The 21,012-nt window shown below is 49.8% G+C and overlaps 1 protein-coding gene across 1 annotated transcript; it reads left to right on the top strand.

The window, feature by feature from the left end:
* The first annotated feature begins 958 nt into the window (after positions 1 to 958).
* LOC132808774 (sushi, nidogen and EGF-like domain-containing protein 1) lies at positions 959 to 20,151 on the top strand. The gene is made up of 5 exons (XM_060822221.1): positions 959 to 998; positions 9,811 to 9,941; positions 13,971 to 14,252; positions 16,396 to 16,533; positions 19,942 to 20,151. The coding sequence occupies exons 1-5, from the start codon at positions 959 to 961 to the stop codon at positions 20,149 to 20,151; spliced, it is 801 nt and encodes a 266-aa protein (XP_060678204.1).
* The last annotated feature ends 861 nt before the right edge of the window (positions 20,152 to 21,012 follow it).

Raw genomic sequence — 21,012 nt, 5'->3', positions numbered from 1 at the left:
ACTCGATCCAATATAGGCATCAAATAGATCACTGTTTTATAAACTCACATCACCCTGCACTGTAGTGTTTCCAATACAACAAATGGCATCCATTCACACCAAACATACCCATCAAACAGCTTTTTGGATTTGTTGCTTGCTGGTGGGTGTTGTCATCCCTTCCTTGTTCCCTTGCGAGGGTGCGCAGTGGCTCAGGGGTTAGCACGGCTGCCTCCCGGTGCCAGGAACCAGGTTCGATTCCACCTTCAGGCGACTGTCTGCATGGGTTCCCTCCAGGGGCTTCAGTTTCTTCCCACAATCCAAAATGTACAGGTTAGGGTGGATTGGCCATGGGAAATTATCCCATAGTGCCCAGGGATGTGCAGGTTAGGGTGGATTGGCCATGGGGAATTATCCCATAGTGTCCAGGGATGTGCAGGTTAGGGTGGATTGGCCATGGGGAATTATCCCATAGTGTCCAGGGATGTGCAGGTTAGGGTGGATTGGCCATGGGAAATTATCCCATAGTGCCCAGGGATGTGCAGGTTAGGGTGGATTGGCCATGGGGAATTATCCCATAGTGTCCAGGGATGTGCAGGTTAGGGTGGATTGGCCATGGGGAATTATCCCATAGTGCCCAGGGATGTGCAGGTTAGGGTGGATTGGCCATGGGGAATTATCCCATAGTGTCCAGGGATGTGCAGGTTAGGGTGGATTGGCTGTGGGAAATTATCCCATAGTGCCCAGGGATGTGGAGGTCAGGGTGGATTATTCAGGGGTAAATCTTGGGTAGGGGAATGTGTCTGGGTGGGTTACTCTTCGGAGGGTCAGTGTGGACTGGTTGGGCCAAAGGGCCTGTTTCCACACTGTAGGGAATTTATTCTATTGATTTCTATTTTTAAGTGACTCCCTGCACTCTCTGTCCTCCTGAAGGATATCTGCATTTCTCTACCCTCCCTGTGAACCCAACTGAGCTGCGATGGCAGGGTCGGTGCCGAGGTTCATATTGATCTACTTTGGTGAGTATTTCACAGTCTCATCTTTTGCTCTTACCCACAATAAAAGTACAGCAGATAGATTTGGAGGTGTACAGAGAGTGGGATTTTACAGAATGGAGCTGGTCTTGGGAGGGAGTCGGTGCACACCATCAGGAGAATATTTCACTCTCTGCATCAAATTCAATGAATTGTAAGGAGATGGGGGGAACTGTTTAATAAAATGAGGGATATATATCCCTTCGTGAATTAACATTTGCTTCTCTTACTTTCTTTCCTTATCACAGTGTTCCTTTTGGAAGCGCCAATCTTGACACACTGTATGGGTAAGATATTGAATATATTTTTTTAAAGAAATACAAGGTGGCTTGCTGTTAAATCACAGGAATGGAGCAGTTTATAGACAGAAGGTTGGAGGAGAGAGCTAATGATATGGCAGTTCAGTGGTTAACGCTGCAGTCTCACAGTGACAGGGACCTGGATTCAATCCCAGCGTTGGACGACTGTCTGTGTGGAGTTTGCACATTCTCCCTGTTGTCTCCGGGAGCTCCGGTATCCTCCCACAGTCTCAAGATGTGCAGGTTAGGTGGGTCATTCACAGGAAATGCAGAGTGGGGGGTAAGGTGAATCTGGGTGGGATGCTCCTCACAGGGTTAGTGTGGACCTGTTGGGCTGAATGGCCTGTTTCCACACTGTAGGGATTCTATGAAGGTGGGACTTAAACCTGGGCCTCCTGGCTCAGATATAGGGACAATACCACTGCACTTTCAAGAGCCTCTGTACTGCAAGCTAAAATCCCAGGCCGAACTATCTTCAGCTAAGCCCTCAATGGCCTTCCCTCCACCATCAGGCCAGAGGTGGGGATGTTCACTGATAATTGCAAAATGTTCAGCACCATTCGCAACTCCTCAGATGGTGAAGCAGCCCATGTTCAAATACAACAATATCTGGATAATATCCGGGTGTGGGCTGAAGACTGGAAAGTAACATTCGTGCCTCACTAAGACCAGGTTATGACCGTCTTCAATAAGAGACAATCAATGGAATCACCATCTCTGAATCCCATCTCTCTGGATTCTGGGTGTTACTGTTATTTAGAAACTGAACGAGACTCACTGTACAAACACAATGGCTACAAGAGCAGGTCAGAGGCTGGGAATCCTGCAGCGAGTATAGTCTATACAAGTCAGGAGAGACGTATGAGTATAATTCCAATATCACTCAATAAACTTGATACCATGCAGGTCAAAGCAGACCCCACTGGATTGGCCCCACACCCACAAACACCCACTCCCTCCCCCACCGACGCTCAGTAACAGCAGTGTGTACCATCCCCTCCCTCCCCCCCCACCCCCCCTCAGTAACAGCAGTGTGTACCATCCCCTCCCTCCCTCCCCCACCGACGCTCAGTAACAGCAGTGTGTACCATCCCCTCCCTCCCCCCATTCCCCCTCAGTAACAGCAGTGTGTACCATCCCCTCCCACCCCCCAACACCCCTCAGTAACAGTAGTGTGTACCATCCCCTCCCTCCCCCCATTCCCCCTCAGTAACAGCAGTGTGTACCATCCCCTCCCACCCCCCAACACCCCTCAGTAACAGCAGTGTGTACCATTCCCTCCCCCCCACCCCCCCTCAGTAACAGCAGTGTGTACCGTCCCCTCCCTCCCCCCAGCCCCCTCAGTAACAGCAATGTGTACCATTCCCTCCCCCCCACCCCCCTCAGTAACAGCAGTGTGTACCATCCCCTCCCTCCCTCCCCCCACCCACACTCAGTAACAGCAGTGTGTACCATCCCCTCCCTCCCCCCACCCCCCCTCAGTAACAGCAGTGTGTACCATCCCTTCCCTCCCTCCCCCCCTCAGTAAAAGCAGTGTGTACCATCCCCTCCCTCCCCCACCCCCCTCAGTAACAGCAGTGTGTACCATCCCCTCCCTCCCCCCACCCCCCTCAGTAACAGCAGTGTGTACCATCCCCTCCCTCCCCCCACCCCCCCTCAGTAACAGCAGTGTGTACCATCCCCTCCCTCCCTCCCCCCCCTCAGTAACAGCAGTGTGTACCATCCCCTCCCTCCCCCCACCCCCCTCAGTAACAGCAGTGTGTCCCATCCCCTCCCTCCCCCCCACCCCCCCTCAGTAACAGCAGTGTGTCCCATCTATAAGATGCACTACAGAAACTCACCAAAGACCCTCAGGCAGCATCTTCCAGACCCACGGCCACTTCCATCTGGAAGGACAAGGGGCAGCAGGTACATGGGACCACCACCCCCTGCAAGTTCCCCTCCGAGCCCCTCACCGTCCCCACTTGGAAATATATCAGCCATTCCTTCCTGCGTCAGAATCCTGGAACCCCTTCCCTCTGGGACATTGTGGGTCTGCATCACATGTGGATTATTGGACTTCAATAGGCAGCTCACCCCCACCTTCTCAAGAACAACTCGGGACGGAGCCAAAAGAATTTGAACCAGCAACTGGGAAAATAGAAGAAAGAGCAGACACACACACATTCACGCACACACATACACATACACACACATATACACACACGCATACACACACACATACATGCACACATACATACACACACACATGCACCCACATACATACATACCCAAGCACACACACGCAAGCTTTCTCTCTCACACACACACACAGACATACACATGCACAGACACACACATACACACATACACAGACACACACATACACACATACACAGACACACGCAAGGACACACATAGACACACACATACAGACACATACATACAGACCCAAGCACACACATTCACACTTTCTCTCACACACTCACACACATACACACATAAGAACACACACAGACACTCATACACCCACACACACGACATACACACATTCACACACACACGCATACATGCACACAGACACACACACCCAAGCACACAATCACACACAGACTTTCTCTCACACACACACACATGCACACACACATACACATACAAGAACACACACAGACACATATACACATATGCGCACACCTGCAGACACACGCACGCATACACTCATGACATACACACATACACACACAAATGCTTACATGCACACAGACACACACACATACATACACATACGTACACACCCAAGCACACACACACACTTTCTCTCTCTCTCTCACACACAAACACATATACATACACACATACACACACAGACACTCATCCACCCACACACATACACACACACACATGCACATACACACATACACACATAACATACACACACGCATACTCACACGCACATCCACACATATGCACACACAGACACACACACTCTCTCGCGCACACACAGACACACACACCCATACACACACACACATATGCACATGAAATACGCACATACATGCACACATACACGCACACGGACAAACACACACACATGCACACACACACAAACACACATACACACATACCTACGCACACGCACACACACACATACACACACATGCACACACACACACACACACATATACACACACACGGACACACACATACACAAATACACATACATACACACATAGACACAGACACACACTCGCACGCATACTGTCTCTCACACACACACACCTACACACACACATACACACATGCATACACACACACTCTCACACAATCTCTCACACACACACATACATACACACACACTCACACACTCTCTCACCCGCATACACACACACGCATACACACATACACAAGCATACAAACACGTATACACACACATATACACATAGACATACACACACATATACACATGTACACACACATACACACATAAACATACACACATGCATACACACGCATACACACATATACACACCGGCACACGCAATCACACACACTCACACATACATACACACAGACAGACACACGCACGCCTATACACACATACACACACACACACGCATATACACATACACACTACACATACAAACATGTACACACACATATACACATAGACATACACACACATACACATGCACACACATACACACACATACACACATAAACATGCACACACGCATACACATACACACATATACACACCGACACACACACTCACACATACATACACACAGACACACACACATGCCTGCCACACACATACACAAACACACACATACACACATGACATACACACATTCACACACACACGTGCATACATGCATACAGGTACACACACCCAAGCACACACACATACACTTTCTCTCTCTCACACAGACACACACACACACATGCACACACACACACACATACTCACACACGTATACACACACACTTACTCACACACATACACATACAAGGACACACACAGACACATACACGCACATACATACACGCATACATACACACACACATACACACATATGCACACACACGCACAGACACACACAAACACACACACGCATACACACACATGCATACACACACACATACACGCACACATACACGCACATACATACACATGCACATGCACCCACATACATACTTACCAAAGCACACACACACAAACTTTCTCTCTCTCTCATACACGGAGACACACACATGCACAGACACACACATATACACACAGATACTCATACACCCACACACACATGACATACACACATTCACATACACGCATACATGCACACACACACACCCAAGCACACAATCACACACACACTTTCTCTCTCTCACACAGACACACACACATGCATATGCACACATACTCACACACAGACGCACGCAAGAACACACACAGACACACACATACAGACATATATGTACACACTCAAGCACACACATTCACACTTTCTCTCTCTCTCTCACACACATGCATATGCACACACATACACACACAAGAACATACACAGACACACATACACACATAACACATACACATACACACACACACAGATACTCATACACCCACACACACACGCATACATGCACACAGACATACACACACCCAAGCACACAATCACACACACACTTTCTCTCTCTCACACAGACACACACACATGCACATGCACACATACTCACACACACATACACATACAAGAACACACAGACCCACATACACACATATACATACACATATGCACTCATGCGCAGACACACACATGTATACACACACGACATACACACATACACACACAAACGCATACATGCACACAGGCACACACAGACACACACAGACACACACATACATACACACCTAAGCACGCACGCATACATTTTCTCTCTCTCTCACACACAAACACACATGCACACACACACATACACACACACACATCCACACACATACATACACACACACAGACACACACAGACACACACATACACACACACACACATACACACACAGACACTCATACACCCATACACACATACACACACATGCACATACACACATACACACGCACACATGCACACACAGACACACGCACACTCTCTCACACACACAGACACACACGCCCATACACACACACATGCACATGAAATACACACATACATGCACACAAACACACACACACATTCACACATACACAAACACACATATATACACACACGCATACACACACATGCACACACACACATACACATACACACGGACATGGACACACACATTCACACATACACAAATACACATACACACATAGACACAGACACACATACACGCACATACATACACACACATACACACACATACACGCGTATACATACACACACATGCATACACACATGACATATGACATACACACACGCGCACACAGACACGCACACATATACACACTCTCTTTTTCTCACGCACACATACATACATACACACATACGCATACACATACACACATACATGCAGTAGCCTACCATGGGGTACCTTATCATACGCCTTACTAAAATCCATATACACCACATCTACTGCTTTACCCTCGTCCACCTCCTTGGTCACCTTCTCAAAGAACTCAATAAGGTTTGTGAGGCACGACCTGCCCTTCACAAAACCATGCTGACTATCCTTGATCACATCATTCCTATCCAGATGTTCATAAATCCTATCCCTTACAATTCTCTCTAAGACTTTGCCCACAACAGAAGTGAGACTCACCGGCCTATAGTTACTAGGGTTATCCCTACTCCCCTTCTTGAACAAGGGAACCACATTTGCTCTCCCCATGTCTTCTGGCACTATTCCTGTAGACAACGAGGACATAAAAATCAAGGCCAATGGCTCTGTAATCTCCTCCCTTGCTTCCCAGAGAATCCTAGGATAAATGCCATCAGGCCCAGGGGACTTATCTATTTTCACCCTTTCCAGGATTTCCAACACCTCTTCCCTACATACCTCAAAGCCATCCATTCTAATTAATTGTGACTCAATATTCACATCGGCAACAATGTCCTGTTCCTGAGTGAATACTGACGAAAAGTATTCATTCAGTGTCTCCCCAATTTCTTCAGCCTCCACACGCAACTTCACACTACTATCCTTGACTGGACCGATACCTACCCTAGTCATCCTTTTATTCCTGACATACCTATAGAAAGCCTTTGGGTTTTCCCTAATCCTACCAACTAAGGACTTTTCATGTCCCCTTCTCGCTGCTCTTAGCTCTCTCTTTAGATCCTTCCTGGCTACCTTATAACTCTCAATCGCCCCAACTGAACCTTCACGCCTCATCTTTACATAGGCCGCCCTCTTCCCTTTCACAAGGGATTCCAATTCCTTATTAAACCACGGCTCCCTCACACGATCCTTTCCTCCCTGCCTGACTGGTACATACTTATCAAGGACACCCAATAGCTGCTCCTTGAACAAGCTCCACATATCGATTGCGCCCTTCCCTTGAAACCTACTTTTCCAAGCCACGCATCCTAAGTCATGCCTCACTGCATCATAATTTCCCTGCCCCCAGCTATAACTCTTGCCCTGCAGTGCACACTTATCCCTCTCCATCACTAGAGTAAAAGTCACCGAGTTGCGGTCACTGTCCCCGAAGTGCTCACCTACCTCCAAGTCTAACACCTGACCTGGTTCATTACCTAGAACCAAATCCAGTATGGCCTCACCTCTTGTTGGCACACGCGCACATACACACACACACAAGGAGACACACACTCACACACACACATACACACACAGACACGCAAATACACATGCATACACACAGACACACATGCACCCACACACATGCACACACACATACACATGCACACATACACACGTGCATTCACACACACATACGCACATATGCCCACACAGACGCAGACACACACACTCTCTCATGCACACATACACACACACAGACACACACCTATACACACACATATGCACACAACATACACACATACACACACGCTCACATACATGCACACAGATGCATACACACACATGCACACACTCAGACACACACATACACGCACATACAAACACATATACACATACTCTCACACACAGACATGCACAAATACACACACATACACATACATGCACACACACGCATACATGCACACATACACATACACACACACACATACACACACACATATACACACATACACACACTGACACACACAGACACACACATACACATACAGACACACATACACACACATATACACGCACATACACAGACACATACACACAGACACAAACACACCCATACACACACATACACACACATGCACACATACATGCACACAGACGCATACACGCACATGCACACATGCACACACACATACACACACAGAAACACACATACACACACATACAAACACATATACATACACACTCTCACACACAGACATGCACAAATACGCACACATTCACACATACACATACACGCACACACACACATACATGCATACATACACATACACACACTCACACTTATGTGCACACACACACTCACATACACATACACGCGCACACATATATACACTCATACACACACTGACACGCACACAGACACACACACAGACACACACACACATGCACACACACATACACACACTCTCATACACACAGACACACACATACACACACACATACACATACACGCACATACACACCTACATACACTCACAGACGCACACACACTCAGATGCACACGCACATACATGTGCACACTCATACGTGCACACATACACACGCACACACTCACATACACGCACACACACACACACACAATCACACATATATAGACACACACTTATGCACACGCACACACTCACATACACATTCATGCACACACATACACACACACATACACATATACACACACACCTACACACTCACACACACTTACACACATATACACACACACCTACGCACTCACACACACCTACACACACATACACACACACCCGCACACACACACACTTACACATACACATACACACACACCTACACACTCACACACACATACACACACACATATACACACACACCCGCACACACACACACTTACACATACACACACACACCTACACACTCACACACGCACACACTTACACATACACATACACACACCTACACACTCTCACACACCTACACACACCCGCACACACACACACACACACACACCTTCGCACACACACACACCTTCGCGCACACACACACATATACACCCACACACACACACACTAGATGGGATTTGAACTCAGCTGTCTTTGGTTCTGATGCAGGGACATTACAACAATAGTCCTCTACTTCCTACATTGTCAGACCCACTCTGCTTCCAGCCAGAATGATGCTGTGGTTACTGTATACTTTGGATGTTAATTAATTATGCTTTTTTGGGGTGTGTTGTGTGTTTGGTTTCCAGATGATCTGTTCTATCCATTCGGAACAGCCGTCGGAGATGTAGCCAATCCCAAAGTGGATGATGGTGGATCCCCAGAAATATCCATCTCGATCAACTTCCCCTTCTTCGAAACATCGTACAGATCCTTATATGTGCGTACAGCTCAGGGACAGGGCGTAGGGGGTGTCAGGGAAATCCCGAGACCAGTGACCCGGTGTGGAGAGGGCTGGCTTCTGGTTTGGGCTGGGTGTGAGCGGGGCATTTAATCGTAGGATCTGAAGGAGCCGTGATTCTGGGACAGGAAATCAAATGAAAGTCCAACTGAGCAGTGTACATATGCAGTCTCTGAGCAGAGAGGGTGCATAGGATGTGGAATTAAGGGATCCCACAGCCAACGTACTCAGATCTCGGCTCTGCAGTCCTGCGTCTAGATTAAGGTGATGCAGGAAAAGCACAGCAGGTCAGGCAGCATCCGAGGAGCTGGAAAATTGACATTCCGGACAAAAGTCCTTCATCAGGAATCAGCAGCCCTGCTACATCCAGTTCAGGAATGATGGTGGACAATTAAACAGAGAGACCTTGGAGTATAGGTTCATAATTCCTTTAGTAAGATAGTGAAGGCAGCGTTTGGTATGCTTTCTTTTATTGCTCAGAGTATTGAGTACAGGAGTTGGGAGGGTCATGTTGTGGCTGTACAGGTTAGGCCACTGTTGGAATATTGCAGGCAATTCTGGTCTCCTTCCTATCGGAAAGATTTGGAGATGCCGGTGTTGGACTGGGGTGTACAAAGTTAAAGATTTAATTGGAAGCACACTAGCTTTCGGAGCGACGCTCCTGGTGGACTATAACCTGGTGATGTGTAATTTTTAACTATCGGAAAGATGTTGTGAAACTTGAAAGGGTTCAGAAAAGATTTACAAGGATGTTGCCAGGGTTGGAGGGTTTGAGCTACAGGGAGACGCTGAACAGGCTGGGTCTGTTTTCCCTGGAGCGTTGGAGGCTGAGGGGTGACCTTATAGAGGTTTATAAAATCATGAGGGGGACATGGATAGGGTAAATAGACAAGGTCTTTTCCCTGGGGTGGGGAAGATTCCAGAATCCAGAGGGGCATAGGTTTAGGGTGAGAGGGGAAAAGTATAAAAGAGACCTACGGGACAACTTTCTCACACAGAGGGTGGTACGTGTATGGAATGAGCTGCCAGAGGATGTGGTGGGGGCTGGTACAATGACAACATTTAAAAGGCATCTGGATGGGGACATGAATAGGAAGGGTTTGGAGGGATATGGGCAAAGTGTTGACAAATGGGACTAGATTAATTTATGATATCTGGGTCAGCATGGGCGAGTTGGACCGAAGGGTCTGTTTCCGTGCTGTACATCTCTATGACTGTGGTCAAAAAGTGTGGTGCTGGAAAAATACAGCCAGTCGGGCAGGATCCGAGGAGCGGGAGAGTTGATGCTTCGAGCATGAGGAATGTCAGGAGACCCAAGTGGGTTAGAGATAAATGGGTGGGGAGTGGGGCTGGGGGGAAGGCTGCTAGGAAGGCAGGTGGGGGATGATGGTGATAGGTCAAAGGGCAGAGTGGAGCAGATAGGTGGGAAGGAAGATGAACAAGTCGGATAGTTCAAGAGGGTGGTGCCAAGTTGGAGGATTGGATCTGGGATAAGGTGGGAGGAGGGGAGATTGGGAAACTGGTGAAGTCAATATTGATCCCGTGTGGCTGGAGGGTCCCAAGGTGGAAGATGAAGTGTTCTTCCTCCAGGCGCCGGGTGATTAGGGTTTGGCGATGGAGGAAGTCCAGAATTTGATGTCCTTCACAGAGTGGGAGGAGGGATTGAAGTGTTCAGCCCCAGGGCCGTGAGGTTGATTGGTGCGTGTGTCCCAGGGATGTTCTCCAAAACGTTCTGCAAGTTTTCGTCCTGTCTCCTCAGAGTAGAGAGACCATAACAAGAGCAATGGACACAGTAGATGGGGTGTTTGGAGGATACTGGATGGAGGCGAGGGGGGAGGTGAGGGGGGAGGTGAGGGGGGAGGTGAGGGGGGAGGTGAGGGGGGAGGTGAGGGGGCAGGTGAGGGGGGAGGTGAGGGGGGAGGTGAGGGGGGAGGTGAGGGGGAGGTGAGGGGGGAGGTGAGGGAGGAGGTGAGGGGGAGGTGAGGGGGGAGGTTTGGAGGGAGGTGAGGGGGAGGTGTGGGGGAAGGTGATGAGGGAGGTGAGGGGGAGGTGAGGGGGAGGTGTGGGGGGAGGTGAGGGGGGAGGTGAGGGGGAGGTGTGGGGGGAGGTGAGGAGGGAGGTGAGGGGGAGGTGTGGGGGGAGGTGAGGGGGAAGGTGAGGGGGGAGGTGTGGGGGGAGGTGAGGGGGGAGGTGAGGGGGAGGTGAGGAGGGAGGGGGAGGTGTGGGGGGAGGTGAGGGAGGAGCTGTGGGGGGAGGTGTGGGGGGAGGTGTGGGGGGAGGTGTGAGGGGAGGTGAGGGGGGAGGTGAGGGGGTAGGTGAGGGGGAGGTGAGGGGGGAGGTGAGGGGGGAGGTGAGGGGGGAGGTGAGGGGGGAGGTGAGGGAGGAGGTGAGGAGGGAGGTGTGGGGGGAGGTGAGGGGGGAGGTGATGAGGGAGGTGAGGGGGAGGTGAGGGGGGAGGTAAGGGGGGAGGTGATGGGGGGAGGTGTGGGCACAGGCAAGGGAAGGTGCCGGGAGTGGAGGCTGTTGCCTGGTCGGGAGGGAAGGTCTTATGAGGAAAGGCTGAGGGACTTGGGTCTGTTCTCATTGGAAAGAAGGCGGCTAAGGGGGGATTTGATCGAGACAGACAAGATGGTCAGAGGATTAGATAGGGGAGACAGTGAGAGTCTTTTCCCTAGGATGATGACGTCAGTGTGTACGAGGGGACATAACTACAAGTTGAAGGGTGATAGATTTAAGACAGATGTCAGAGGCAGGTTCTTTACTCAGGGCGTGGACTACCCTGCTTGCCAATGTAGTCAACTCAGCCACATTAGGGAGATTTAAACAATCCTTGGATAAGCTCATGGATGATGATGGGATAGTGTAGGGGGACGAGCTGAGAATAGTTCACAGGTCGGTGCAGCATCGAGGGCCGAAGGGTCTGTTCTGTCCTGGATTGTTCTATATTCTATGTTCTAAACCCAAATCTGTTACCATTGACCAGAAACTGAATGGGACTAGACGTGTGGGTAAAGGTACAGCACATAGACTGCAGAGGGTTAGGGAGACAGAGCAAAGACTTCAGGATAACAAAGATTGGTTCTTGAATATTGTGGGAGTTAATGACAGGCAGAAAGTTAGATAAAGGTGGATGTAACATAGTGAACCGGGAAACGGCTTTGAAGCAATAATGACTTTGGTGATGAAGACCAGGATGTGGAATTAGTTTGGTTGGAGACAAGGAATGGTAGGAGAAAGGAGTTCCTCGTGGGAGTGATCCCTGGAGGAAGGAATGGTCTAGTGGTATTGTCGCTGAACTGTTAACCAGAGACCCGTCTAATGTTCTGGAGAGCTGGGTTTGAATCCCACCGTGGCAGACCATGGAATTTGACGTCAATGTAAGTCTGGAATAAAGGGTCTAATGATGACCATGAATCCATTGTCAATGGTGGGAAGTGGGATGGACAAGGTGGATGTGGGAAGAATGTTTTCCCATGTGGGTCAGCTCAGAGTTAGGGAGGAGATTCTAGGATGAGAGCTGACCCTGTTGGGACAGAGAGGAGGAGGCTTGTTGTCCCTGAAGACACTGTAACTTTGGAATTCTCTGCTTCAGAAGACGGTGGATGGAGGGTCACTTTGTATCTTTAAGGTGAACAGTGGGTACAGTCTCTACACCAGGTGAATCGAGGGGGATATGGAGGGGGGAACAGGGGAAGGTAGGATTGGGAACACAAAGAAGTCAGACATATTGAATGGGACAGCAGAGTGGAGGGACTGAAAGGGATTCTTCTGCTCCTAAATTTCATTTTGTAACCACTTTCCCTCACATCAGGCACACGTTTTGGTTCCAGGGTCTGGGTTCAATCACCTTCCTGTCTTCGGAAATGTGTCCCAGTCATATTGACACCATCCCAGCTTCCTGGTAACAGGGGGTGAGCGTTTCCCAGGCTAACTGCCCTGGCTTCGACAGACAGATGCCAGGCAGTGCAGTGACGTAACTGTCCTTTCTCCCATTTATCTTGTCCCCAGGTGAACAACAACGGTGTAGTGTCCTTCCAAGCAGCTGTCTCCCAGTACACACCCAATCCCTTCCCCCTGGAAAATGGCAAAGCGTTTATTACCCCGTTTTGGGGTGATGTGGATAACCGGAATGGAGGTGAGATCTATTACAGGCAGAGCACCGAGCCAAGTCTGTTACAAAGAGCCACTGCAGATATCAACAGGTACGCTCCATCAGGGGCGTTCCAGGCTCAGTGGGTCTTTGTGGCCACGTGGGACCGAGTCGCTTTCTATGGATCCAGAACATCAAAGGTAAGGAAATTACTGAGGGGGGACTCATCACTTCATACTGACTGCACACTCACACACACTCACACACACACTCACACTCACACTCACACACACACACACACTCACACACACTCACACACACACACACTCACACACACACACTCACACACACACAAACACACACACTCTCACACACACACACACACACACACACACTCACACACACACTCACACACACACACACTCACACACACACACACACACTCACACACACACACTCACACACACACACACTCACACACTCACACATACACTCACACACACACACACACTCTCTCACACACACACACACACTCACACACACACACACACACTCACACACACACACACTCTCACACACACTCACACACACACACACTCACACACACACACTCACACACACACACACTCACACACACTCACACACACACTCACACACACACACACACACTCTCACACACACACACACACACACACTCACACACACTCACACACACTCCCAGACACACACCCACCCCCAGACACACACCCACCCCCAGACTCACCCCCACCCCAGACTCACACCCACCCCCAGACAAACACCCACCCCCCAGAGTCACACCCACCCCAGACACACACCCACCCCCCAGACTCACACCCACCCCAGACACACACCCACCCCCAGACTCACACCCACCCCCTGTCACACCCCCACCCACAGTCTTACACCCCCACCCCAGACTCACCCCCACCCCCAGACACACACCCACCCCCAAACACACACCCACCCCCAGACTCACACCCACCCCCAGACACACACCCACCCCAGACTCACACCCACCCCCAGACACACACCCACCCCCAGACACACACCCACCCCCAGACACACACACACCCCAGACTCACACCCACCCCAGACACACACCCACCCCAGACTCACGCCCACCCCAGACGCACACCCACCCCAGACTCACACCCACCCAGACTCACACCCACCCCAGACACACCCCCACCCCAGACTCACCCCCACCCCAGACACACCCCCACCCCCAGACACACACCCACCCCCAGACACACACACACCCCAGACTCACACCCACCCCAGACACACACCCACCCCAGGCTCACACCCACCCCAGACACACCCCCACCCCAGACTCACCCCCACCCCAGACACACCCCCGCCCCAGACTCACCCCCACCCCAGACACACACCCACCCCCAGACACACACCCACCCCAGACACACACCCACCCCAGACACACCCCCACCCCAGACTCACACCCACCCCAGACACACACCCACCCCAGACTCACCCCCACCCCAGGCTCACACCCACCCCAGACACACCCCCACCCCAGACTCACACCCACCCCCACACACACACCCACCCCCAGACACACCCCCACCCCCAGACACACACCCACCCCAGACTCACACCCACCCCCAGACACACACCCACCCCAGACTCACCCCCACCCCAGGCTCACACCCACCCCAGACACACCCCCACCCCAGACTCACACCCACCCCCAGACACACACCCACCCCCAGACACACCCCCACCCCCAGACACACACCCACCCCCAGACCTTTGTCTTGTCAAACAAGGCCGGGCTAACACCAGGAAGGTCATCTCTGTCCTGACATCTGGGCGTCAGAGAGAGTGAGAGAGAGAGAGAGAGAGAGAGAGAAGGGGAGACAGAGGGAGAGAGAGAGAAAGACAGAGAGTGAGATGGAGAGAGAGAGAGAAAGACAGAGAAAGAGATGGAGAGAGAGGGGGAGAGAGACGGGGAGGGACAAAATGACAGAGAAAAAGAGAAAGAGAAAGTGACGGGGAGGTGGAGGAGATAGACACGGGGTTGAGGAGAGGTGGGTTGTGTGTGTGTGTGTTTGTGTGTGTGTGTTTGTGTGTGTGTGTTTGTGAGAGAGAGAGAGAGAGAGAGAGAGAGTTCAAACAGAGGGCTGCACTGACACTCCCGGATCCACCCTCACATTGAAATTCAGAATGAGGGGCAATTGTCTGTGTGTAACTCTGGGGTGACACAGAGCTGTGTTAGGGGTTGTGGGGTAGAGACTGTGTGACGGGAATGGTTTGTTTAAAGAGTTTAATCTGTCCCGACCTCCATGTCTCCCAATCCTCCAGGTGAACAGCTTCCAGGCTGTACTCATTACAAATGGACGACAATCCTTCATTATACTAAACTACGGGAATATTGAATGGACAACGGGTACTGCGAGTGGTGGGGATGCTGACACTGGGTTGGGTGGAACTGAAGCTCAGGTAAGCATGGGGGTAGTGTAGCCCCTTCCCATTCAATGTTCAGCCTCATATCATGGGGTCGGAATCCCACTGAGGGGTCTACCACACGACCAGTACTCAATACAGTCGGAATCCCAGTGATAGTATCCCTATCTTCTGAAAACAAACCTTCCACTCAGCGAGCAAACTTACAGTCAGAACCTCAACCTGAGATACAAATCTCCAAACCGGCTCCTGTTGAACTCCATCTGGACCCTGGATGTGTCATTATAAAGTGAATTCACTGGAGGAGAGGCAAAGGTTGTGGCTGTAAGAGGTGCTCCTTTTTTGAGTGTTGAAGTGGATTTTCTCAAATGTTTGGAGCAGTAATTAGATTAGATTCCCTACAGTATGGAAACAGGCCCTTCGGCCCAACAAGTCCACCCTGACCCTCCAAAGAGCAATCCGCCCAGACCCACTCCCCTACCCCACATTAATGCACCTGACCCTATTGCCAGTTTAGCACGGCTAATTCACCTGACCTGCACAGTTTTGGGTTGTGTAAGGACCCCGGAGCACGCCCACGTGGACACAGAGAGAGTGTGCAAACTCCATACAGACAGTCGCCTGAGGCAGGAATCGTACCCGGTTCCCTGGCGCTGTGAGGCAGCAGTGCTAACCACTGAACCACCGTGCCTCCCAACTGTTCCATAAGCCAATGCAATGTTTGAAAAGTTTGGGGAAAAAAGATCAAAACAACAGCACTTTAAAGAAGGAAGAATAGAGAGGGATGAGTATATGAATAGGAAGGGTTAAGAGGGATATGGGCCAAATGCTGGCGAATGGGATTAGATTAATTTCAGATATCTGGTTCGCGATTTTTCCATGCTATCCAACTCGATAGCTCTATGACAGTAATTAGAACCAGCTTTATTGTCGAATGTACTCAAATTAGTGCACTGAAAAGCTTACAAGTTGCCACTTATGGCAAAATCTTAGAAAAAATGTACCTCGGTACAGATTCTTCAATTCAAATTCATAGGATAAAAAAAAATAGAAAATTAAAGAGATAAAAAATTCGTAGGAATAAATTAGAGTGTACAGAAATAACAGTCTTTCCAATCAAGTCCACGGCAGCAGCTAGCCTCCAGTCCACGCTGGGCCTTGGCTCCAGACAACACCATCCTTCATCGTAAGGCTCTCGAAGCCAAGGACCCGCTCAGGAGTCATCTCATGGCCAGACGTCCGCACTGAGACCACGCCAGGCCAGGAGAATGCCACACCCAGGCCACCAAGGGATCACCAGGTCAGGCCAAGACCATGCCAGACCATGACACCAAGCTGAAATTATCCCCCTGTGGGCCGTGAGATCGCCAACTGGGCCCACACTGAGGCCAGGATTCAGGACAGTGCTGAGAGAAAAGAAGGAAAAACCAAGGCACAAAGATAAAAAAGGAGAGAAAGAAAAAGAAAGTAAATGGACTGAGCAAGCGAGTGCCATCTTGGAAGAGTAGATGACATCCCTGAACAGGTCACTTAGAAATTATTTACAATACACAGTTAGTCACCATCAAAACAGTGTACACATCTAAAAAATAAATCATTCATTGGCTGGGCCCAGCATTTATTGCCCCGTCCTTAGTTGCCCCCCTTGGGAAGGTGGGGGTGAGCTGCCTCCTTGACCCGCTGCAGTCCATGTGCTGTAGGGTAGACCCACAATGTCCCTGAGGGAGGGAATCCCAGGATTCTGACCCAGGAAGGAACGGCCGATATATTTCCAAGTGGGGACGGTGAGGGGCTCGGAGGGGAACTTGCAGGGGGTGGTGGTCCCATGTACCTGCTGCCCCTTGTCCTTCCAGATGGAAGTGGCCTTGGGCTTGGAAGATGCTGCCTGAGGTGAGTTTCTGCAGGGCATCTTGTAGAGTTTTGTTTTCTTCGTTTTTTTGACTTTCTGATGGTTGATGAGAGAATTTCAGAGGGCGGGTATGACTGGAAGGTCATGACTGTGGGCCAGATCAGGAAGAGGCAATGCTGAGCAAGGGGGTTTCCTGTCTCTGGGTGGTTAGCCCAGAAGATGACCTGGGTCTTTAAGCCACTAGATCACCTCCTTTTAAAGGAAGTGTATGAGTCAGGTAGGTTCCCCAGCAGCTACTTGTGATCAGCACTCAGCTCGCTTTAGGAAATAAATCCTGGGCCAGCCATTGAAGCCTAAATCCTGAGAATGAAAAAACCAAAATCTTTAAGAGTTTAATCAATCCAACAAGGTACACTCTAACTGGGAGTTAGAGTTAGGCTAACCGTGTAAGTGTAACCGAGAACAAAGAACAAACAGCACAGGAACAGGCCGTTCAGCCCTCGAAGTCTGCGCTGATATATTTTGCCCTTCCATACTAAAACTGCCTTTACTTATAGGATCTGTATCCCTCTATTCCCTTCCTATTCCTGTATCCATCCAGGTAAATGCTGCGGTTGCGTTTGCTTCCACCCCCTCCACTGGCAGTGTGTTCCAGGCACTAACCACCCTTTGTGTGAAGACCCTGCCTCACACATCTCTTTTACATATCCCCCCTCCCTGCACCTTGAACCTGTGTCCCCTAGTAACTGGCCCCTCCACCCTTGGAAAAATCCTCATACTCCCCACTCTCTCCACACCATTCACAATCTTATCAACTTCTATCAGGTCACCCCTCAACCTCCTGTGTTCCAGTGAAAACAAACACAGTCTATCTAACCCGTAGAAGTTTATAAAATAATGAGAGGTGTAGATGGGGTTGATGGTAGTTATTTGTTTCTCTAGGATAGGGGATTTTAAGATGAGGGGACACATGTTTAAGGAGAGAGGAGAGAGATTTTAAAATGGCATCATGGGAACAGTTTTCCCCAGAGGGTGGTCCGTGTGTGGGATGACCTTCCTGAGGAAGTTGGGGAGGGGGGACAGTTACAACGTTTAAATACATTTGGATAAGGACATGGACAGGAAAGGGTTGGAGGGAGATGGACCAGGGGCAGACAGGGGGGACTGGGTTAGTTTGGGGATTAGGGTCAGCACGGACTGGTTGGGCTGAAGGGTCTGTTTCTGTGCTGTATGACTCCATAAACTTTCCTCATCGCTAAAATCCCCTATACCAGGCAACATCCCGGTAAATCCTTTCTGTGCCCTTTCCAAAGGATCCACATCATGCTGGCAGTGTGATAGACCATAGCTGGATGCAGATATGTGTTGAAAATGTGTTGCTGGTTAAAGCACAGCAGGTTAGGCAGCATCCAAGGAACAGGAAATTCGACGTTTCGGGCATAAGCCCTTCTTGCAAGGATGCCTTCCTTGAAGAAGCTCTCTTCCTCCCCTTGCAAGGATGCAGATATGGCCTACCTAGAACTCTATAAAGCTGCAGCAACACCTGCGTTTAACCTTTGAATAATTTACTGACCCATTTCCTGTTCCTTTCACAGGCCGGTTTTAACAGTGGAGGATCGACTCATTACTTCAGCATTCCAGGATCACAAACTCCAGATATCGTCAACATTGAGTCCACAAGCAACGTGCAAGTCCCAGGACGTTGGGTATTCAGGACAGATACGTTCAGTGTGCTGGAAGGCTGCATCTTCAATGGTACTTGCTGCACCAAAAAATTAAACCCAATTGTCAATCATGCTGGCTGACCAATTTTAGACAGTGTGTATCCTAATTGTGTACCTATTATTACCACACAGCATTTAGCACGCCATTGCTTAGACCTTTGTGTAGGAGTTGGGACATTATGTTGAGGTTGTACAGGATGTTGGTGAGGGCTATTCTGGAAAACTGTGTCCTGTTATAGGAAGGATATTATTAAACTGGAGAGGGTTCTGGAGAGATTTATCAAGATGTTGCTGGGAATAGGAGGGTTGGAGTTATACAGAAAGGCTGAATAGGCTGGGACGTTTCTCCCCCTGGAACACAGGAGGTTGAGAGGCGACTTCATAGAGGTTTATAAAATAATGAGAGGGTATAGATAGGGTGAGTGGCGGGTGTCTTTTCCCCAGGGTGGGGGAATTTCAAGTCTCAGGAGCAAGTTTTTAACATGAGAGGAGAGAGATTTAACAAAGCCATAAGAGTAAGTTTTTTTTTACCAAGAGGGTGGATCGTGTGTGGAATGACCTTTCTGAGGAAGTGGGCGGGGGGGGGGGGGGGTGGGGACAGTTAGAACATTTAAAATACACTTGGATAAGGATGTGAACAGGAAAGGTTTGGAGGAATATGGACCAGGAGTAGGCAGGGAAGACTGGGTTAGTTTGGGGATTAGGGTCGGCACGGACTGGATGGGCCGAAGGGTCTGCTTCCATGGCTTATGACCCAAGACCTTGTTCAAACTACAATATGTCATTCCATAAACAACTCCCAGCAATGTTCGCTTCTACCCAAACCAATCCCACCCGATCCAAACCGATCCCGCCCGAACCGATCCCACCCAAACCGATCCCACCCAAACCGATCCCACCCAATCCAAACCGGCGCCACCCGATTCGGTCCCACCCGAACCG

Source organism: Hemiscyllium ocellatum, assembly GCF_020745735.1.
Source record: "Hemiscyllium ocellatum isolate sHemOce1 chromosome 38 unlocalized genomic scaffold, sHemOce1.pat.X.cur. SUPER_38_unloc_4, whole genome shotgun sequence".
Lineage (NCBI taxonomy): Eukaryota > Metazoa > Chordata > Chondrichthyes > Orectolobiformes > Hemiscylliidae > Hemiscyllium > Hemiscyllium ocellatum.
The sequence above is the reverse complement of the archived record's forward strand: the minus strand, read 5'-3'. Positions and strand labels throughout refer to the sequence as shown.